Source organism: Stenella coeruleoalba, assembly GCF_951394435.1.
Source record: "Stenella coeruleoalba genome assembly, chromosome: 13".
Lineage (NCBI taxonomy): Eukaryota > Metazoa > Chordata > Mammalia > Artiodactyla > Delphinidae > Stenella > Stenella coeruleoalba.
In genome coordinates this window covers 26062961-26086739 of record NC_137159.1, presented here as the reverse complement: position 1 = coordinate 26086739, position 23779 = coordinate 26062961, and the positions used below count along the sequence as shown (strand labels likewise).

The 23779-nt window shown below is 40.1% G+C and overlaps 1 protein-coding gene and 1 pseudogene across 10 annotated transcripts in view; one reads left to right on the top strand and one right to left on the bottom strand.

The window, feature by feature from the left end:
* The window catches only part of SLC4A5 (solute carrier family 4 member 5), a 132270-nt gene that overhangs the window by 98737 nt on the left and 9754 nt on the right, over positions 1-23779 (bottom strand). For 5 of the 9 annotated variants that reach the window (XM_079940312.1, XM_079940304.1, XM_079940308.1 and 2 more), the window contains one exon: positions 172-252. In XM_079940312.1, coding sequence (XP_079796438.1) covers positions 172-250 — 79 coding nt within the window. In that variant the 5' untranslated portion in view covers positions 251-252. Of the gene's footprint in view, positions 1-171; positions 253-21459; positions 22041-22907; positions 23114-23779 lie in introns of those variants that run through there. The other 4 variants (XM_079940305.1, XM_079940309.1, XM_079940311.1 and 1 more) reach the window with 3 other exon arrangements.
* LOC307195897 (chromobox protein homolog 1-like) lies at positions 15235-17011 on the top strand (annotated as a pseudogene). The gene has a single exon. The product of its transcript is annotated as a chromobox protein homolog 1-like (transcript).

Sequence of the window (23779 nt, the reverse complement as noted above, 5' to 3'; positions counted from 1 at the left end):
GACCACGTGGTCCCTTTAAGACATGGTTAAGGCTGGTCCCACCTGATCTAGGGGAGACACTGTGGGTGGGTCAACTCTCTAGTTTTCCCAGCTGGAAGGGCTGTTATAAGGATATCCAAGGAATTCCCAGACCCTCCAAGAATTTGCATCAAGTTCTCAAGGTGAACTTACCTTCCTGATCCTGACATCGCCTCCTGTAGTTAGGGGGGTCCAGCTTCCCTACCCCAGCCTTTTCCTCCTCCACCTTCATAACTATAAAGTAAAAGATGAACACAGCCTCAAAATGTATATGACACAAAAAGGTAAAATTTCAAGGAGAAATGGTCAAATTCATACTCATAGCAGAAGACCTTAGTGCAGATGAAAAAAATTAAGACAAAAGAACATATAAACAAATTGAGGAAGCTCAAATATATATATGTTGGGGAGATATATATATATAAGAGAACACATTTCTTTTTCAAGTACAAATGGAACATTTACAAAGAGAGCACATATACTAGGTCTCAGGAAAGCCTTAGTAAATTTTAAAGAATCTGTATCATACTTCTACAGTAAAAAAACTAAAAACAAAAAAACCCAAAACTATACAGATTATCTGTGGGTTCTGCATCCATGAATTCCACCAACCATGAATGAAAAATATTTTTTAAAAATATTCCAGAAAGTTCCAAAAAGAAAAACTTGAATCTGCCACACACCAGCAACCATTTACATAACATTACATTGTATTTACAACTTTTTACATTGTATTTACATTGTTAGGTATTATAAGTAATCTAGAGATGATTTAAAGCATACAGGAAGAGGTACATTGGTTTATACACAAATACTATGCCACTTCATATAAGGGACTTAAGCATCACAGATTTTGGTATGGAGTGGGCAGTCCTGGAACAAATCACCCACAGATACAAAGGAATGACTATATATATAAATAAATATATAAATACATATTTTTATATATGTGTATAATAAATATATTATATATACATATACTTGGAAACATATATATATATATATATATATACATATATCATTAGAAAAATAATTTCTAATGATGGGCTTAACAGGAAATCACAATGGAACTTATTACATATTTAGACTTGAATTACAACTTGAAACTTGTGGGTTACAATATACTTTGAGAAAAAAGGGAGAAAGGAAAGAAAGAGGGAGGGAGAGAGGAAAGTAGAAGGAAAATAAATGTGATAAGCAGTTAATTAAAGAACCTAGAAAAAAATGAGAGAGAAAAGAAGGTAGAAGAACATAAATATAAAAGATGAAAGCAACAAATAATGAAATAGAAAACAACTGAGCATAGAGATGGTTAATAAATCTAAAGGCAATTATTTGAAAAGATTATTAAAATAGGCAAACCATGCAAGACTAATCAATAAGAAAAGAGAATATTCATATGTAAACAACATTTGGAATGAAAAAGGGATGTAACTAAAAATATAGTAGAGAATTTTAAAATTATAAGTGAATGCCATGAAAAACTTCACGCCAATATGTTTTAACTTAGATAATAATAACAGCTACTGTTGCAATGTGCCAGGCATTATTTTAAACGCTCTGCTCTGCAGGTATGACTTACTTGAATCTTCACTATAAGTAACATTGTTGTTCCATTTTACAGATGAGGAAACTGAGGCACAGAAGGCATAATTGACTGCTCAAAGGGGGGAACAGCAATTCAAACCCAGACTGCCTGTTTCTGGAACTATAGCTCTTAGTCACAAAGCTAATAAACAGATAGTTGATTAGAAAAGTAATAGAAATGATCAAATAACTTAAAAAAATTAGAAACTCCAAATTAACCAATAACTGAAATGGTTACGGGAAAAGCATCACAACCAGTCATATATTGATAATTATTGAAGGTGCTTTGTAGGGACAAAAGAATCATCATATTATTTTTTCTATTTTTATTAAGTTTGAAAATTTTCTGTAATGAAAAGAAAAATAAACACCAGAAGCATAGAGGGTTTTTTTAAAATGTTTTATCTGAACCTTCAAGTATATATAGTCTCTAACTTATACAAAATTGTTCTCAAAAGTAGAGAAAGGGGAGTTGGAGGTAGTCGTTTCACCTGAACACCAGGATAGAGGATGGGGCCGAAAACAGGAGAGTTGGTTGAAAATCTTCATAAGGACTAAGTTAAACCCTCAGATCTCGCTCCTAGGTTCAGTCTCCTAGAATGGCTCCCCTATCCCAGAAGATGGAAGAGTTAACTCAGATGGTCCTTGGATAGTTGAGAGCAAGAAGATGTCATTTCACTGGGGGAAAAAAGGATTTAATTAAAAATAGTGAGCCACTCAGCCCTCTCCTAGAACAGTAATGAAGCTTACACACTCCAGGTAGGAGACTGGAGGACTTAAAGATTCTGACATTTTGGAGATCTTTAACAAAATAGTTAGGACTCCACCCAATTGCCCACCTTGAGTCTATCATTCAAGAAGTCCAGGCTGTCAAACAGCTGTTTAGCAGCTCCACTCCAAATTATGATGGCCAGCAGAATCACCAGAATGACACAGACCAAAACAAACAGGAAAAGACAAAGTCCAAGAAAACAGGAGCACTGCAAGCAGCCAAAGAACCACTTGAAAACCATATAATTAACATCTTCAGGTGGACTAGAAAAAAAAATTGTATCCATGACAAAAAGAAAAGCAGAATGCTATAAACCTGGAACTTTTAAAGAATAAGATAGAACTCTTGGAAATTAAAGAGATGTTACAAGAAAACTTTCAATACAAGAGTTGGAAGATGAAGTTGAAAAAATACATCAGATAATAGAGCACAAATACAAAGAAAAATTTTAGGAAAAAGACAAGGAAATCAGGGGATCAATCCAGGGGTTCCAAAATCAAAGTAGTAGGAGTTTCTGAAAGAGAAATCAGGAAAAATGGTAGGGAGGAAGTTATTATTATTACTACTTTTTTTTTTTTTGCGGTACACGGGCCTCTCACTGTTGTGGCCTCTCCTGTTGCGGAGCACAGGCTCCGGACGCGCAGGCTCAGCGGCCATGGCTCACGGGCCCAGCGGCTCTGCAGCATGTGGGATCTTCCCGGACCAGGGCACGAACCCGTGTCCCCTGCATCGGCAGGTGGACTCTCAACCACTGCGCCACCAGGGAAGCCCCATAGAGGAAATTATTAAGAAAATGACATAAGAACACTTCCCAGAACTGAAGGATTTGACTCTCTTGATTGAAAGGGGCTGCTGAGAGCTCAGAAAAATACTTTTTTAAAAAAAAATCCACTCCAGGACTTCCCTGGTGGCTCAGTGGTTAAGAATCCTCCTGCCAATGCAGGGGACACAGGTTGGAGCCCTGGTCGGGGAAGATCCCACATGCCATGGAGCAACTAAGCCTGTGAGCCACAACTACTGAGCCTGTGCTCTAGAGCCCGTGAGACACAACTACTGAAGTCCACGCGCCTAGAGCCTGTGCTCTGCAACAAAGAGAAGCCACCACAATAAGCCCATGCACTGCAATAGAGTAGCCCCCGCTCTCCGCAACTAGAGAAAGCCCATGTGCAGCAATAAAGAAGACCCAACACAGCCAAAAATACATATGTACATACATACATACATACAAAAAATCCACTCCAACTCACATCATCATGAAGTTTTAGAATATTACATATAAAGAGAAGACCTTAAAAGCTTCCAGAATAAGAATATAATTCACCTACAGAGAATCCACCATGAAAACTGGCATTGATTTCTGAATAGCCACAGTGGAAGCTATAAGACAAGGGATTCATGCCTTCAAAACTGAGGAAAAATTATTTCCAACCTAGAATTTCAGTCCTAACTAAGCTATCAATCAAATGTGAGAGTAGAATAAGGGCATTTTCAGGCATGAAATGTCTCAAAAATTTTCTCAGGAAGTGATTGAAGCAAGATGAAGGAACATCAAAGAAAGGAATATGGCATCTGGGAAATGGGATTCACCACAAAAGATTGGCACAGGTAGGTCCTAGGAGGGGAGCTATGCCGCAGTCCAGGGAGCAACAGGTGCATCTTAGATCACACTCTGGACAGGATGTCTCCAAGGAGAACCTAGAACTGATCAATTATCTGGATGAATTTGACTATTTCGAGAGGGTACCGAGATTCTACCAAGAATAAAGAATTGTAGAAAGGAAAAGTAATCATGGTACACTATGCAAGTCAGCTGTGAGCAAAATTTATACAGTCATAATGAATAAAAATAAACGTTAATTTTATCAAAAATTATGATATAAGTAAAGTTGGTTTTCCAATATGCACCAGTATGGCTTCTGTTTGTGGCTGGTATCCATTCTTAACAGTTGGGTATTCATTCTGATTGGTTGGTGTTGGCGCCATATTGGTTGTGAAATATTTTGAATGTCTCCACTGGATATAACGATTTGGGGATGATGGGGAAACAAGGTGGGGCTGTGTGCATGGAGGCCCGTGTGGAGGACACTGCTAGCTACCTGCCTGATGTCTGTCTCCTCTTCTGTTCTTATTTTGTTCAGGGCAGCAATGTGGCCAACTGAAAATAATCATTTCCCCCAGATGCCCTTCAGCAATCCCTCTCTAAAGAGATGTAGGTGAAAGAACCTGGAGAAAGATTCCCTTCCTGGATAAAGCCTCTCCCAAAGAAACCCCCTTCATTTTTCCTTCTTCTCCCTCCCTCCCTGAATAGGGTTGCTAGATTTAGCAAACAAAAATACAGTTTCTGCAGGTTAAATATGAACTTCACATACACAATAAATAATTTTTAGTATAAGTATACCCTATGCTCTATGTTTTTATTAATTTATTTATTTTTGGCTGCATTGGGTCTTTGTTGCTGCATGCAGGCTTTCTCTAGTTGTGGCAGTCGGGGGCTACTCTTCGTTGCAGTGAGCAGGCTTCTCATTGCGGTGGCTTCTCTTGTCGTGGAGCACGGGCTCTAGGCGCGAGGGCTTCAGTAGTTGTGGCACATGGGCTTAGTTGCTCTGTGGCATGTGGGATCTTCCCCGACCAGGGCTCGAACCCGTGTCCCCTGCATTGGCATGCAGATTCTTAACCACTGCACCACCAGGGAAGTCCCCCCGTGCACTATTTGAGATATACTTATACTAAAAAACTATTCACTGTTCATCTGAAATTCAAATTTAACAGGCAAACTGTATTTTATCTGGTAAACCGTATTATATCTGGCAAATTATATTTCATCCTTATATCTAGAGCCTGGAACATGATGCCTGGAAGTGCAGCAGCCATCTTTTCATCATGGGAGTGAAGGCCATATTCTAACTATGGATACAGGGGACGAAGGAGCCTGTGTCCTTAACATCTTCAGTGAACCACTCTACTAGCACTGGACAGCCCACATTTGGACTTCTTTTTATGGTGAAAAATTAAACCACTAAATTTATAGTTAACTTTTCTGTTACTCAAAACCACACCTGAATTAAAAGACTCTGGGAAAATAAGATTGGGTTCTGCTAGTAAGGAAAACAGGGAGAATGGGCACTGGGTGCTCATCTAGAAGTGTCTGCTACACTTTCCAACGTTCGTTCCTTCCTCTCCTTGCCTGTTTATAGAACCCCATTTTGCTCAGATAGGGACACAGGGCCCTTGATTGCCATACATACCTTCCCCAACCCCAGACATAAATTGTGACCTGTCTAAACCATTCATTGTAATCTTATGGCCCTTGGCCAGTAAATGATCCTAGGAGTAGTCATGTGACCCTACCTACCGAGCCAATGAGATTTAATGGAAGTCTACTGGGTAGAGTTTCCAGGAAAACTTTTATCTTCCTAATAAGAAGTGACAGACACAGTTAGAATGCATGTTTTGCTCTTTACCTTCCCTTTTTTCCTGCACAGACTCTAGGCATGAGACTTCTAGATGAAGCAGTCATCTTGCAACAATGATGTGACAGGTATGAAAACCAAAGCCATAGGCTAAGGACAAAGCAGAAGGCTAGAATAAACTTGGGCTCCTGATAAAATCACTGAGCTCTAGACTGTTTATCTCTGATCTTCCTGTTATGTGAAAGGAAAAAATCTACCTAGTATATTTAAACTACTAGCCAAGTTTTATGTTACTTTTAGCTGAAGGTCTTCCTAACTGATACATAATGGAAAGCTATAGGGAGTTTAAATGAATGAACTAGATCTCTATGTGTCACCTGTAGAAATCTCAGTAACATAATGAATAAAAAAAGCAAGTTGTAAAAAGATACAAACAAAATGACATTATTTATATAAAACTTTAAAACGCACAAAACACTGCCAATGTTATTTATTGCTACATTTATAAGTAATAGAAGCATAAAATCATGCAGGGGAATGAGACACACTAACTTCAGTTTACTTCTGGGGACAGGTAAGGTTTAATGGTGATGTTTCAGCTGTATCTTTGATAGATATAGATATGAAGCAAATATGATAAAATGTTAACATCTTCTAATTCTGGACAATGAAATATAACTATCATTCTACAGGTTTGAAATATTTTATTATTAAAATTTTAATTTTTTAAATAAATAAGATTATTCCCCAGCACTATGACATAGTAGTCTCAAATAAAATGGGCCAACTGAGTACTCTACACAAAGAATGATTGGGAAGAAAAATCCTCACACTTTGATATGTCAGTATGAAATTTTAGAATATTAAGTGTGAAGAAAAGAAAAATCCTAAAAACTTTTAAGGAAACAGGAACAGGTCACCTATAAATGAATAAAAATCAGACTATCAGAAGACTGCTCTTTAGGAACTTAGACAAGAGAAGATGCCAGACCAATGCCTTCAAAATTCTGTGGGAGAATAGTTTCCAGCCTAGCATTCTCTATTCAGCCAAACCACCAGTCAAGAGAGAGGGTAGAAGACAGTTTAGGATATGCAAAAAATAATTTCACTTCTCTCTCATATCTTCTTAGGAAGTTATGTATGTATAATAGATATTACCTCCATTAACAAAGAAGGGGAAGACAATGGGATCCAGGAGAGAGGGGTTGAAACAGAAGGGTAATGAAGGAAGGTCCCTGGACAACAGCTGTGATATAGCCCTAGGGAGCAGTCAGTCCTCAAAATAGCTAAAAATGAGGTTTCAGAAAGAACCACCAAGGAAAAGATGAAATTCAAGAGACTTAATACACTCCTTGAGAACTTGGAACAACTTAAGGAAGTGACAAAGACAGAAAGTGCAAAGGGGAACTTCCCTGGTGGCGCAGTGGTTAAGAAGCCACCTGCCAATGCAGGGGACACAGGTTTGATCCCTGGTCTGGGAAGATCCCACATGCCACAGAGCAACTAAGCCTGTGTGCCACAACTACTGAGCCTGCACTCTAGAGCCTGCGAGCCACACTACTGAGCCCACATGCCACAACTACTGAAGCCCACATGCCTAGAGCCTGTGCTCCACAACAAGAGAAGCCACCACAATGAGAAGCCCACACACCGCACAAAGAGTAGCCCTCACTCGCTGCAACTATAGAAAGCCTGCGCACAGCAATGAAGACCCAAAGCAGCCAAAAAATAAATAAGTAAAATTTAAAAATGAAAAAAAAAAGAAAGTGCAAAGAAAAAGAAAGCAATTAGAAACACCAGGGAAAATTAAAACTGTAAGAAATAAAATGTGATTGTGGTATATACATAATCATAAGAGCATAAACACTGATTTTTAACTAAAAACAGCAATGATATATCTACATTGGAAGTATAAAGAAGAGGAGATGGGTGTTGTGTATGATAGTTAAATAGTCACCTGTAGGTGACTGATATCTAACTTTGATAACTAGCAGGAGATTTATTATCATTATTATTATTATTTTAGAGGGGTGTAGGTAACCAACAAAAAAACCTAAAACAATTCCAAGTGAGAGATCAAGATGGCAGGCAGGAAGACACTGGGCTCACCTCCTCCCATGAACACATCAAAACTACAACTAAGAAATAGAGACACAGATGTAGAGAACAAACGTATAGACACCAAGGGGGAAAAGTGGCAGGGGGTGGTGGTGGTGTGATGAATTAGGAGATTGGGATTTACATATATACACTATTATGTATAAAATGGATAACTAATAAGAACCTGCTGTATAAAAATATACATAAAATAAAATTCAAAAAAAAATTTACTAACTTTATGAACCAACAAATGAACTGCCTTCAGAATCTTTATTACATTAAAATTTTTCCTCAGTGGGGGGAAAAATAAAACTACAACTGTATAGGGACTTCCCTGATGGTCCAGTGGTTAGACTCCATGCTTCCACTGCAGGAAGCACAGGTTCGATCCCTGGTCGGGGAACTAAGATCCTGCATGCTGCACAGTGTGGCCAAAAAACAAAAAACAAAAAAAAACCTGCAACTATATATAGAGTGAATCTCACTGAACTTGACCTGCGGACTAGCAAAACAGCTCTTCTACAACCAAGTTGTAAAGAAAGATCCACATGGAATCTGGTAGGAAGGGAGGAGAAGCAATCTGCTCAGGATCTGCACACCTGGAAGGGGTGAAGCTAGCTCCAGGGCAGAGACCACCATTGCTGAGGCACACATCTCTGTGCACACTTGAGAGGGTGCAGGGCCATCCCAGTGGTGTGGCACCAAACCCACCAGCCCCAACCCAGCCTATAACCAAGGTGTGCACACTGGGGAAAGAATGAAACCAGCACAGAAGTGCAGCCCCAAGCCCTCAGATCCCAGGCATGCCTTCAGTGAAGGCCACCACACATGGGATAAACAACTCCCTCAGGGTTCCTGCTTGAGCATAGGATAAGCCACGGCTTCAACAAGACTCTGGCTCTAGCCCCTCCAACTCCATCCCTACCTCCCACAAAGACTGTGGTTGCCAGCACACCCTGGGAAGATACTGCCCATGCTTACTTCAGATCCAGCTCTCCCACCAAAACCACTGGGCACACACAGGCTGCACAGGGAGCTCCTACACAAGGACATGCCTTCAAGGCCAGGATAAGTAACTGATCACCTAATTTCATAAAGACAGAGAAAGATAAACAATATGAGAAGACAGGAGATTATGTTTCAAATGAAAGAATAAGAGAAAAAAAACAGGAAAAACCCCTAATGAAACAGAACTAAATAATTTACTGATAAAGAGTTCAAAACAATAAGAATAAAAATGCTAAATGAACTGGGGATAAAAATAGATGAACACAGTGAGAATTTAAAAAAGAACTAGAAAATATAAAAAAGAATGAGGGAGAGCTGAAGAATGCAATAACTGAAATTAAAAGCCACTAAAGGGAATTAATAGCAGATTAGGTGATACAGTAAAATACATAAAAGTGATATGGAAGATAAAATAATGGAAATCACCCAATCAGAGGAGCAAAAAGGAAAACAAATTTTTAAAAATGAGAATAGTTTAAAGGACCTCTGGAACAGCATCAAGCATACTAATATTCGCATTATAGGGGTCCCAGAAGAAGAGAAAGAGAAAAAGGTAGAACATGTGTTTCATGAAATTATGGCTGAAAACCTCCTGAACCTGAGGAAGGAAACAGATATCCAGGTACAGAAACCACAGAGAGTCCCAAAGAAGATAAACCCAAAGAGACCCACACCAAGACATATTATAATTAAAATGGCAAAAATTTAAAGAGAGACTTCTAAAGGCCACAAGAAAAAAAGGAGTCACATACAAGAGAAACCCCAGAAGGCTATCAGCTGATTTTCAGCAGAAACTTTGCAGGCCAGAAGGGAGTGGCATGATATAGTTTAAGTTCTGAAAGGAAAAAAACCCTACAACCTAGGACACTCTACCCAGCAAGGTTATCATTCAGAATTGAAGGAAAGATAAAGAGCTTCTCAGACAAGCAAAAACTTAAAGAGTTCATCAATACTAAACTGACCTTAAAAGAAACGTTAAAGGGTCTTTTCTAAGTAGAAAAGAAAAGGCTACAACAAGAAATAAATTACAGAAAGGGAAAAATCCCACTGGTAAAGGCAACTATACAGTAAATGCTGAGGCAGCTATACAGTAAAGGCTGAGGATCAATCATTTAAACAAGCTACTGTGAAGGTTAAAAGACAAAAATTGTAAAAATCAACTATAACCATAATAAACAGTTAAGGCATAGACATGAAGATGTAAAATATGACACCCAAAACACAAAACATGGTGGGGGAGTAGAAAAATGTAGATCTTTTAGAGTGTGTTTAAAGTGAAATGATTACCAGTTTAAAACAAGGAGATATAGTTATAGGTCAACATATATGAACCCTATGGTAACCACAAATCAAAAACCTATAATAGGGCTTCCCTGGTGGCACAGTGGTTGAGAGTCCACCTGCCGATGCAGGGGACATGGGTTCGTGCCCTGGTCCGGGAAGATCCCACATGCCATGGAGTGGCTGGGCCCATGAGCCATGGCTGCTGAGCCTGCGTATCCGGAGTCTGTGCTCCACAATGGGAGAGGCCACAACAGTGAGAGGCCCACGTACCGCAAAAAAAAAAACAACCCTATAATAGAAAAAAAGTATAATAGATAAAAACTAGAGAAAAAGGAACATAAACATAACACTAAAGAAAATCATTAAACCACAAGGGATAAGACTAAAAGAAGAAGAAAAGAATGGAGAAGAACTACAAAAACAACCAGAAAACAAGTAACAAAATGGCAATAAATACACACCTATAAATAATTACTTTAAATGTCAATGGACTAAAAGCTTCAATCAAAAGACGTAGGGTAGGGCTTCCCTGGTGGTGCAGGGGTTGAGAGTACGCCTGCCAATGCAGGGGACACGGGTTCATGCCCCGGTCCAGGAAGATCCCACATGCCACAGAGCGGCTGGGCCCCTGAGCCTTGGCCGCTGAACCTGCGCGTCCGGAGCCTGTGCTCCGCAACAGGAGAGGCCACAACAGTGAGAGGCCCACGTACTGAAAAAAAAAAAAGATGTAGGGTAGTTGATTGGATTTAAAAAGAAAGACCCATCTATATGCTGCCTACAAGAGGCTCACCTCAAAGCTAAAGACACACACAGACTGAAAGTGAGAGGATGGAAAAAGATATTCCATGCAAACAGTAATGAAAACAGAGCTGGGGTAGAAATACTTACATCAGACAAAGTAGACCCTAAAAAAAGTCTATGATAAAAGACAAAGAATAGCATTATATAATGATAAAGGGATCCATACAAGCAGAGGATATAACATTTGTAAATATATGCACCTAATATAGGAGCACTAAATATATAAAGTAAATATGAACAGACATAAAGGGAGAAATTGACACTGATACAATAATAGTAGGGACTTTAACACACATTACATCAATGAACAGATCATCAAGACAGAAAATCAATAAGGAAACAGTGGCCTTAAATGACACATTAGACCAGTTGGACTTAATAGATATCTACAGGATATTCCATCCCAAAAGAGCAGAATACACATTCTTTTCAAGTGCACATGAAATGTTCTCCTGTATGGATCACATACTAGATCACAAAACAAGTCTCAACAAATTTAAAAGGATAGATTAAAGCACAGAAATCTCTTGCATTCCTATATACTAACAATGAAAGATCAGGAAGAGAAACTAAGGAAGCAATCCCATTTACCACTGCAGCAAAAAGAATAAAATACCTAGGAATAAACCTACCTAAGAAGGCAAAAACCTGTACTCAGAAAACTAAAACACTGATGAAAGAAATCAAAGATGACACAAACAGATGACGAGATATACCCTGTTCATGGACTGGAAGATTCAATATTGTGAAAATGACTATGCTACCCAAAGCAATCTACAGATTCAGTGCAATCCCTATCAAATTACCAATGGCATTTTTCACAGAATTAGAACAAAAAATTTTACAGTTTGTATGGAAACATAGAAGACCCTGAATAGCCAAAGCAATCTTGAGAAAGAAAAACGGAGCTGGAGGAATCAGGCTCCCTGACTTCAGACTATATTACAAAGCTACAGTCATCAAGACAGTATGGTACTGGCACAGAAACAGAAATATAGATCAATGGTATAGGATAGAAAGCCCAGAGATAAGCCCACACACCTATGGTCACCTAATCTATGACAAAGGAGGCAAAAATATACAATGCAGAAAAGACAGTCTCTTCATTAAGTGGTGCTGGGAAAACTAGACAACTACACATAAAAGAAGGAAATTAGAACACTCCTTAACACCATACACAAAAATAAACTCAAAATGGATTAAAGACCTAAATGTAAGACAAGAAGCTATAAAATTCTTAGAGGAAAACATAGGAGAAACACTCTGATATAAATTACAGCAAGATCTTTCTTTTCTTTTTTTCAGCAAGATCTTTTTTGACCCACCTCCTAGAGTAATGAAAATAAAAACAAAAATAAATGAATGGGACCTAATTAAACTTAAAAGCTTTTGAACAGCAAAGGAAACCATGAACAAGATGAAAAGACAATGCTCAGAATGGGAGAAAATATTTTCAAGTGAAGCAACTGACAAAGGATTAATCTCCAAAATATACAAACATCTCATGCAGCTCAACATCAGAAAAACAAACAGTCCAATCAAAAAATGGGTGGAAGACCTAAACAGACATTTCTCCAAAGAAGACATACAGATGGCAAACAAACACATGAAAAGATGCTCAGTATCACTAATTATTAGAGAAATGCAAATCAAAACTACAATGAGGTATCACCTCACATCTGTCAGAATGGCCATCATCAAAAAATCTACAAACAATAAATTCTGGAGAGGGTGTGGAGAAAAGGGAACCCTTTTGCAGTTCTGGTGGGAATGTAAATTGATGCAGCCACTCTGGAGAACAGTATGGAGGTTCCTTAAAAAACTAAAAATAGAATTACCATATGACCCAGCAATCCCATTACTGGACATATATCCTGAGAAAACCATAATTCAAAAAGACACATATACTCCAATGTTCATTGCAGCACTATTTACATTAGCCAGGTCATGGAAGCAACCTAAATGTCCATCAACAGATGAATGGATAAAGAAGATGTGGTACATATATACCATGGAATATTACTCATCCATAAAAAGGAACGAAATTGGGTCATTTGTAGAGATGTGGATGGGCCTAGAGTCTGTCTTACAGAGTGAAGTAAGTCAGAAAGAGAAAAACAAATATTGTATATTAACACATATATGTGGAATCTAGAAAAATGGTACAGATGAACCTATTTGCAGGGCAGGAATAGAGACACAGACCTAGAGAATGGACGAGTGGACACAGTGAGGAAGGGGGAGTGAGATGAATTGGGAGATTTAAATTGACAGATATACACCACCATGTGTAAAATAGATAGCTAGTAAGAAGCTGCTGTATAGCACAGGGGGCTCAGCTTGGTGCCCTGTGATAACCTAGATGGGTGGGATGGGGTGGGTGGGAGGGAGGTCCAATATGGAGGGGATATATGTACACATATAGCTGATTCATTTCATTGTAGAGCAGAAACTAACACAACATTGTAAAGCAATTATATTCCAATTAAAAATAATAAAAGGAGAGAAATTATATGAAGAATCTTTTCTGACCACAACAGTATGAAACTAGAAATCAATTACAGGAAGAAAAATGGGAAAAACACAAACACATGGAGACTAAACAGCATGCTATTAAAAACCCAATGGATCAATGAGAAATCAAAGAGGAAATCAGAAAATACCTTGTAATAAATGAAAATAAAAAACACAACTTTCTGAAATCTATGAGATGCAGCAAAAGCAGTTCTAAGAGGGAAGCTTATAGTGATACAGGCATACCTCAAGAAACAAGAAAGATCTCAAACAACCTAATCTACCATCAAAAGAGATTAGAAAAAGAACAAACAGAGCCCCAAGTCAGAAGAAGGAAGAAAATAATAAAGATCAGAAAGAAAATAAATAAGAGACCCACCCCCAAAAGAAGGAAGGAAGGAAGGAAGGAAGGAAGGAAGAAAGAAAGAAAGAAAGAAAGAAAGAAAGAAAGAAAGAAAGAAAGAAAGAAAGAAAGAAAGAAAGAATCAATGAAACCAAGAGCTGGTTTTGTGAAAAGATAAACAAAATTGACGAGCCTTTTAGCCAGCACCATGATCAAGTGGGATTTATTGCATGGATATAAGAATGGCTCAACATCCACAAATCAATCAATGTGATACACCACATTAACAAAAGGAATGATAAAAATCACATGATCATCTCCATAGATGCAGAAAAACCATTTGATAAAATTCAACACCCATTCATGACAAAACTCTCAACAAAGGGAATAGATCACAATATAATAAAAACCATTTATGACAAACCCACAGCTAATATCATACTCAATGATGAAAAATCAAAAGCTTTTCCTGTAAAATGAGGAACAAGGCAAGGATGCCCACTCTCACCATTTCTATTTAACATAGTATTAGAAATCCTAGCCACAGCAATCAGGCAAGAAAAAGAAATAAAAGGCATCCAAATTGGAAGGGAAGAAGTAAAACTGTCACTATTTGCAGATGACATGATACTATGTATAGAAAAACCTAAAGTCTCCACCAAAAAAACTATTAGAACTAATAAATAAATTCAGTAAAGTTGAAGGATACAAGATTAGTATACAGATCTGTTGTTTTTCGATACACTAATAATATCAGAAAGAGAAAGAAAGAAAATCCCATTTACAATTGCATCAAAAAGAATAAAATACCTAGGAATAAACTTAACCAAGGAGGTGAAAGACCTGTACTCTGAAAACTATAAGACATTGATGAAGGAAATTGAATATGATACAAATAAATGGAAAGATATCCCTGTTCATGGATTGGAAAAATTGATATTGTTAAAATGTACATACTACCCAAAGCAACCTACAGATTTACTGCAATCCCTATCATAATACTCATGACATTTTTCACAGAACTAGAACAACTAATCCTAAAACTTGTATGGAACCACAAAGGACCCCTACTGAATAGGAGAAAATATTTGCAAGTGATATGTCTGATAAGGAGTTAATATCCAAAATATATAAGAGCTCATACAAGTCAATATCAAAAACACAAACCACCCAATTACAGAATGAGCAGAGGATCTGAGTAGATATTTTTCCAAAGAAAATATACAGATGGCTAATAAGTATGTGAAGATGTGCTTAATATCACTAAGCATCAGGAAAATGCAAATCAAAACCAAATGCAAACCAAAATAAATAAATCTATTTAAAAAATTTTTAATGGAGTATAATCTTTAGAACTATTGAATCACTATGTGGTACACCTGAAATTAATATAACATTATAAATCAACTCTACCTCAATTTTTAAAATTTTATTTATTTTATTTATCTTTGGCTGCGTTGAGTCTTTGTTGCTACACACCGGCTTTCTCTAGTTGCGGCGAGCAGGGGCTACTCTTCATTGCGGTGCTCAGGCTTCTCATTGAGGTGGCTTCTCTTGTTGTGGAGCATGGGCTCTAGGCATGCAGGCTTTAGAAATTGTGACACACGGGCTCAGTAGTTGTGGCTCGCCAGCTCCAGAGCACAGGCTCAGTAATTGTGCTGCTCAGGCTTAGTTGCTCCACGGCATGTGGGATCTTCCCAAACCAGGACTCGAACCCATGTCCCCTGCATTGGCAGGCAGATTCTTAACCACTGCGCCACCAAGGAAGTCCTCTACCTCAATTTTAAAAAATAATTCCAGATGCTGGTGGCAGCAGCGCAGAGTGCCAGACTCTTTTGTTTGGCTGAGGGAAGGGCGGTTGGCTGGCGCCTGCAGAACGCCGCTCAGTGAGGGACTTGACCGTGGTCAACAGGATTGTTGCTTTTCTGGTTCCCACTCGCCTGGTCGGCCGGACAAGACGCACGAGTAGCGCGGCACTGATTCCACTCGGGTTCACGGGCACTGCTCTGAGCAGCGTCACCCTTTATACCAGAAAGCTGGCGGGCACCATGGGGAAAAGACAAAACAAGAAGAAAGTGGAGGAGGTGCTAGAAGAAGAGGAAGAAGAATATGTGGTGGAAAAAGTTCTCCACCGTTGAGTAGTAAAGGGCAAAGTGGAGTACCCCCTAAAGTGGAAGAGGTTCTCAGATGAGGACAACACATGGGAGCCAGAAGAAAACCTGGATTGCCCCGACCTCATTGTCGAGTTCCTACAGTCACAGAAAACAGCACATGAAACAGATAAATCAGAGGGAGGCAAGCGCAAAGCTGATTTTGATTCAGAAGATAAGGGGGAGGAGAGCAAACCAAGAAGAAGAAAGAAGAGTCAGAAAAGCCACAAGGCTTTGCTCGGGGTTTGGAACCCGAGTGGATTATTGGAGCTATAGACTCCAGTGGAGAACTCATGTTCCTGATGAAGTGGAAAAACTCTGATGAGGATGACCTGGTTCCTGCCAAGGAAGCCAATGTCAACATGCCCACAGGTCGTCATATCCTTCTATGAGGAAAGGCTGACGTGGCATTCCTACGCCTTGGAGGATGATGACAAGAATTAACTCTCCTGAGTACCAGCCCCTGTCACATCTGACTGTGGGTTTCAAGTGGGGAAAGAAAGAGTTCTACTTGTCTTGACACCATAGAGGTGGCTTGGGAAGATGTCCTTTGAAGAGCCAGTATAGTTTCCATGCCCTACAGCAGCCCAAGTGCTTTAAAGCCGTTCCATGCTGTATAGTTTGCACACCCATTCCAGTGGAGGGGAAGGAGGGTCAGTGTTTCAAGGCAACCCACTCTGAACTTTGCTGAGAAAAGCGAAGGGCTTTCTATGAAGGACAAAACTTGCAGAATGGGATGTGGGAGAGCAGAAGATACTATAGATCTTCAAAGAGCATCTCCACAACCCACAGCCTTCTTCCCAATAGTGTTAACTCTGCATTTTTACAGCGTAGCATGTATGTAGTTTTTGGCTATTACTGGTGTATTATTTGGGGCAGGAGGGATGGGGTGGGAAAGAAGGGAGATGGGTCAGGATCATTTTTGTTAAAATTTGGGGCCTGATGGGGGAAGTGGTGAAACAAAGGAAAGAACAACTAATGATGATCTGGTTCTGTGTCCAGAATATTTCATCCTTTCAGAACATGTCATTGGCAACCTAAATGAGGACTATGAGAGACTGTTTAAAAGCTGTAAATGCCTGAAACTTAGAAGCCAACGTGTTCCCTGCCTGAGCTTAATGCTGTTCCCAACAAAGGACTAAGCCAGTTAAGAAGTTACCAAAGCTGTCGTCTGTGGGATGGAAACGGGTTGAGGAGGAAAAGTCTTTTTGGAGTGTATACGCAGGCAGGTCATTCTGTCTTAGAGGTGATAATTCTTGAAATTGACAAGAAGACCCTTTCTTTTCCAATTATGAAGTTATAAATGTCAGCTTCTCCACCCAAGCCACTGGCTGAAGTATTTGGGGAAGGGCAGAGGGTGGTATAGGAGATGGGAGAGTAGGGAAAGGCAAGGGCTGGTACTCTTAGGGTGGAAAACTCTTGGAGCCTCTGTTTCTTGAACTTTGAAACCATTGGTGGCAGGGTTCAGTCACTGACAGCACAAGTTCACTGAATCACTTCAAGAGCTGAATAATTTCAGAAGCCCTGGTCTCAGAAGAAGATTAAATTTTCATACTGGGGCAGTGGCTCACGTTAAAACAAAACAAGTTTTTTTAATCCTAAGAATTAACTAAAACCCAAAACTCTGTCTTGAATCATGAGATCCATCAGTTCTGACGTCAGCTAGACCTGCATCTAGAACTCCATTGTAAAACATTTTTAGGCATGTGTTAGGTTTCTGTGAAAATTTTGTTTAAATGTTAAGCTTCATACCAACACTGTAAGTTTTTGTCTTAATAAAACTATAGATTTATAATCCAAAAAAGAAAATTCCAAGTGACTGTCTTTGGGAATTAGAACTGTGAGGTGTGCAGAAAGCTGAGATGGAGTTCTGTTTGCTTTTTATTATAAGCTCTTACATGTGTTACTTGATTTTTAAATTATGATTATATATTATTTTTACTTTAAACATTTTAAAACAAATAATGTAATATGTGCCCTCACTTTATGTGATAATTGTATTCCCTGAAAATCCATGGTTAAATCTGTTTGTTCAAACTGAATCATGATATTCAGGAGAACTACAAAAAAAGAAACTTTAAGACGGTGGTTCTCAAACTTAAGTGGGCATCAGTCATCTGTGGGGCTGCTTAAAACCTGGATTGCTCAGCCCTACCCATGTTTCTAAGTCAGCAGATCCGGTGTGGAGCCTGAGAATCTGCATTTCCAGCAAGCTTTCAGTTGATGCTGCTGCTGCTGATCCAGGGACCACACTTTGAGAACCATGGTTTTAAGGAAATAGCTCCTAATTTATATTTTCTATCAAATTGAATCACCATACCTGGAGTTTGCTTCACATGAGGTTTACATACGTAACAATATCACATCTTTTCATTCAAACTGGGCATTGTGAACTGGTAAGCTTAGTGAGAACACACTGCTAGCTCCAATAGGTTGGTGACTGTTTGAAAATCACCCCCTCAGGCATAGCATGAGGAGTAAAGAGAAGCTGAGTAACAAATCCTCTTTCTCACAAAGACCACCTCCAACCACAAAAGGGAAAGGCCATGTGACCTAGGCTGGCCAATAAAACACTCCCTAGTCCCCAGTCAGAGATTGATTCAGAGATGACCCCATGGCCAAAGCTGGACCAATCAGAATTCTTCCCAGGACATTTCCACTTGGACCATCCAAAAACACTGCCTTGTTCTGGCTCTTGCTCTGGTTCTGGCGTTGTGAAACTTATAAGCTTGGGGGGCTACTATCTCGCCTGCCCTGTGGAAGGATGCATCCAAAGAAAGTAGAGAAACAGTTCTGATAACACTGTAACTCCCTGAGTCAGTTAATTCTGACTGGCCTTCTCAGTTGTGTTGAGCTGATAAATTCACTTTACTTTTTCTCATGTTTGAGTTGGGTTTCTGGCACTTGGAGTCAATAGTTCCTGAATAATACAAATGAAGTAAGAGTTTTCCAACATGTTTTAAAAATGTGCTTTTTCATATTTGAAGTTCTATGGATTTTTCAGATTGGAAACCAAGCAAAAATGAATACAAAATGACAATACAGATGTAAATGGAGATGAAAACTCTCCAGGGCTACAGAACTATGGAGCTATAAGGTAGCTCGTATTCAGGTAGACGCATAACTTCCAGTTCTGCACTAGCTGAGACCATTCCCTCCTCACCTCCTCTGTGCTGGGTCCTGTGTCCTCACAATTTGAGAGAAGCTCCCTTCCAGGAGTATGCAGAAGTAAAAGAACCCAGACTGCCCAGATTCATCTTCAAAGGAAGCCATCCATTTAAAACAACTCAAACAGAGTGTTGACCATATGGAAAGTGTTTAGATTAATTACTGCTCTGATTGGCAGCTACATGGTCCATCATAAAAATTCCCAATCATGACCTAAACTTTGAAACAGAAGCTCTATCTCCACAATTTCATATAATATATATTAATTGGCTGTCAAATATTTGTTTTCATAATCTCATTTAATCCTGACTAAAATTCAGTGAGGTGCATAATTTTGATCTCCACGTTATAGATGAGGAAATGGAGATTCAGAAAATTAAGTAATTTTTCCTGAGTCACAGAGCCAGGCATGGTAGAGCTAAGAGTCATATTGGATTCTCTGATTCTGGGACCCAAGGAAGGAAGGAAGACACGGAGGGAGAGAGGGAGGGACGGAGGAAGAAGAGCAAAGAAACAAGAGATAGAGGAGGTCTGGAAGAAGTCTTCCACTTCTGGATTCCAGACCCTGCCTTAGGTGCCAACCATAAGCCCTCCCAATGGCCTTATACTAAACCCCATTTTCTCTTCACCTAGCTTCAGCTGATTTGAGTTACTTGCATCCAAAGAGTATTAACCAGTACAGCTACCCACCTCAATATGTTGCCAAAGGAATTGTGTTAGAACACAGCAGTCCCAGCATGTAGCAAATGAAGGAACTTGTAACAGCAGTTTTACCCATACCAGCCCCTCCACTGCCCAACTAGCTCACTATTATCCTCCCATCCATCTTTAGATCATAGATTGTCTTGGGGATGAGCATGGCTTTACAGTGAGGGATCAGACCAAATTCTCTTCTGTCCCAAGTCACTTAAGGGCCCCATTCCACTTTACTGCCCCTGCCACCAGTGTGAAATCACATCTGGGAACCCTGCGAATCCAAACCCTACTGACAAAAATCAACGTCTTAAGCCTGTAAGGCTAAGGACCAGAGTGCCACACCAGTGAACACTCAGGGCCCCTGCACAAGTAGCCTTCATGTCCACTGCAGCAAGGAGGTGGTGATACAGCCGGTCTTATGGGCAGACAGTGTGTTTTGACCATCAAAACCCTGGTAATTGAATCACCTGCCGTTTAAACACTCCCCCCACCCCACCCCCACCCCAACCTCCCTTCCACGAGGGCACATCAATTCAGTCCAACAAATTCACTTTGTTCCAGATATTTGCACTAGACACTGCAAACAAAGAGAACAAAATAGTTTATTAGGGAAGAAGGGCAAAATATGGTAAAAAAATCCTTCAGGTTAGATATTCATATCTCTGGAAAAAAAACCAGAAAAAAAGTTGTGCCACATTCATCAAAAGTCAGCCTTTTGGGAGCTTTTCCTCCCACCCCATCTTTTAAGCCATTTGACCTTATTATACTATCTAAGAACACAGGACTAGCCCAACATGGTATCCAGTGAACTCCTCTGATAGCCCAAAGTATTTGAGAAAAGGACCTCCCCAAGGGCTCCTCTGAGTTTATTTTGTGAACTGAATTGACAAGAATGACATGGGGTCATACTGGGCTTTAAAAAAACTTAGCTAGAAGCCAGAGAAAGGCCACCTTCACAACCGATAGTTTATCCATTGCCTCTGGGCTTAGCAGACCCCTAACATGCATGCCCCAGGAGAGGAAAGAAAATCAAGGAAACAAAATATCCCTAAGCAAACTTTCAGTAACAAAACGAGGTACCATATCCAACACCTAACAACAGAAATGTCTAATAAAAGGAGGCTAGCCATTAGTCGGTTTCAATTCTGAGATGTTACATTAACAGATATAATCTACTTTCCCATAGTTTTCTGGGGAAGAGGCAAGTCTCAGGGGTTTTGCGTACTTCATAAATACTTCAGTCAGTCTTGTAACTTTGGCAAAGACAATAGAAACTTATTTACCTGGAAGAAAGAGTCTCAGTTCCATCAGATGAGGACAAAAAAGAACTCACCAGGGTGTCAGAGAGAATGAGTTGTCATTTCTGTTCATTTGGTGTGAGTTCCAAACCAATGAACTCAAGGCACCAAGATGACACACTATACTTTTTTTAAGGAAAGGCAAATATTCAATGCTCATTTGGAGGATTTACTCAGCTTTCATGCTCTTCTCCTTCTCAGTGTGTGTAAAGCTCACTCTTAAATACTCTGTGCTCATACTGTAAAGCACATTTTCCCTTATCTGCATAGCTTTGTCTACTATCTCTGAAGCTCCAAGCTGCAAACTTACCTTCAAGCTCTAAGCGTTGGAAACCACAATCCAAATCTCAGGGAGGCCAGAGCCACTCGTTCTGTTGCTCTTGGGTGGCGAGGACACTCTGTGATTTCCAGGCTGAACAGTATTTGGGGCATTGGAGATTGACTTGTGGGCTCAGTGGCGGCCAGCCATGTGACCAGAATGGGGGAAGGGATACTCCTGCAGCGGGAGGGACTGATGCCTGGTTGGCTGACAGACAAGGGTGGTGCAGGGTCTGAACAGAGCTGCCCAGGATCATAGGCAGACATCTTTAAGTTTCTTCTCAGATTTTAACTTGGTGATTTTACATGGCAGTGTTGTTTCAGCCTGGATTTTGAAATGCTGGTTTATCTCCCGCATGGTTTCTATCCCAGATCCTTTTGAATTCTGTCTTAGAGGGCTCTTAGAGGTAGAGGTCTAAGGGACCTTAGAGATGATCCAGTCCTGCCCCAGGGCCACCCATTTTATAGTCAGTTAGCAGCACTTCTAGGAGCCTGCAGAGGCCTGGGTCTGAATGCATACTGGCGTGACCAGGACTGGCTGGCACCAATATTACAGCTCACTTGAGTATCTTCAACTGTTAGGTCATTAGAGCTTTGAGGACTGCTGAGATGCCAGTTAAATGGATCTTGTCACACTTCAGGTACCTAAAAATCTGCAGCTATCAGATTAGGGCATGGCTTAGAAATTACAGCAATTTGTACCTGCGGTCAATGAGTTTTTGTATAGACATGTGTACTTATGTTTATGTATCTCTATCACAATCTTCATAAAATACTCCAAGATGATCTTTTTGGGATCAGGGGATGTCATGAGCTGGGGAGATCTTTGATCTCAAAGATCTTGAAGATTTCTGGAGACCAGAGCTGTATGGGTAACCTTCTAGTTCACATCTGCCACTCCACCCAAATGGTTTGTGCTGGCTGCCTGCTAAAAAAATGGGGAAGGTGGTAATAAGAATGGAGGAAATGGTAGAGGTGGAAGTGGTAGGTGGAATGGTAGAAGCGGCAATATGGTAGCTGGACATAAATGGAGGTGGTGGACGTATAGATGGAGGTGGAAAAGATGTAGATGGAGGTGGTGGGGGCAGCGGTGGTGATGGAGGAATGGGTGAGAAGACCTCCTAAATGACGGAGTAGGAGATTATTTTTACTATTATGCTGATGACCCTGGATGAATCTGACTTTCTGTGATTAGAAGTGTGAAATGGCGAAGCCTTGGCATTAGGAATCTGGAGAACCTTATTCTGTCCCCAAAGCTGTGTGACCTTGAGAAAATACTTCACCTCTTTGGGCTTCAGCATCCTGCAGCAGAATTGGCACTTAATAAATGGTGGCTTGTTTAGGGGAACTCATCTTTCTCCCTCCAAGCACTTTACTCTTCCCTACAAAGTAGGAGCTTCTGTCCTTTCTGAAGCTTTGAGAAAAGTACTCTCCACTCACCTCTCCTACTTACTCCTGCTTGGTGGATGAGGAGTGGCTCATGTGCTTGATGAATTTGGGAGAATAAAATGGGCACGTGCCATGACTCAGATCCTTCTGAGAACTGCCTGCACCAGAGAAGGCCCAAGCTGCCCTCCTCTCCTCCTCTCTTCTCAGTAAACTTCCCAGGGCAGGTTCTTGTCACGCAAGTATGGAGTCTTTCAGTGCTGGAAAGATAAGTTTGGTTCTTGGGGAAAGAGTTAGGAAGCCTGATTGTGGTTGTACTTTCTAAACCAAATTCTCCAATCAGCTTTATCTGTTATGAAGTTATTTTAATCTCTAGCGGTTTGACCCCTATATCTTATTTCTCATTTGATTCCAAGCATAGAGAGAAAGACTGGGAACAAGGATCACTCTCAAATTCCAATGTTGGTGAATTAATGAGAGAGTCAGCATGGAGTTGATTGGACTAAATGGTCTCTAAGTTTCCTTCAAGCTCTAACATCCTGTGATTCTATGAGTCTATTTCCCTGGGAAAAAACCAAACTCTTAGCAAACAACTTCTTAATCTCTGACTCTCCTCCTTCCTGCTTCTCAATACAAAGAAGACCTCAAATCTTCAAACATCTTCCTCTCCTCCCCTCTCCACCAGCCCCTCGTGGCTTCATTTACTCCCTGTTCTGGTCTGGACCCCATGATGAATCCCTTCACTCCTCCCTCAGTGATACCCATAACCTCTGGCTCCTGCCCTGCCAATCTCTTGTTCTAGATCAGCCCACCCATCAACCTTCTCCTCCAGCACTGAACTCCCTTTCATCTCTGAAGAAAGCCTGTCTTCAGGGGAGAGAACAAAGCCAATACACAGAGTGGCAGAGGGGTGTGTGTCGGGGGGA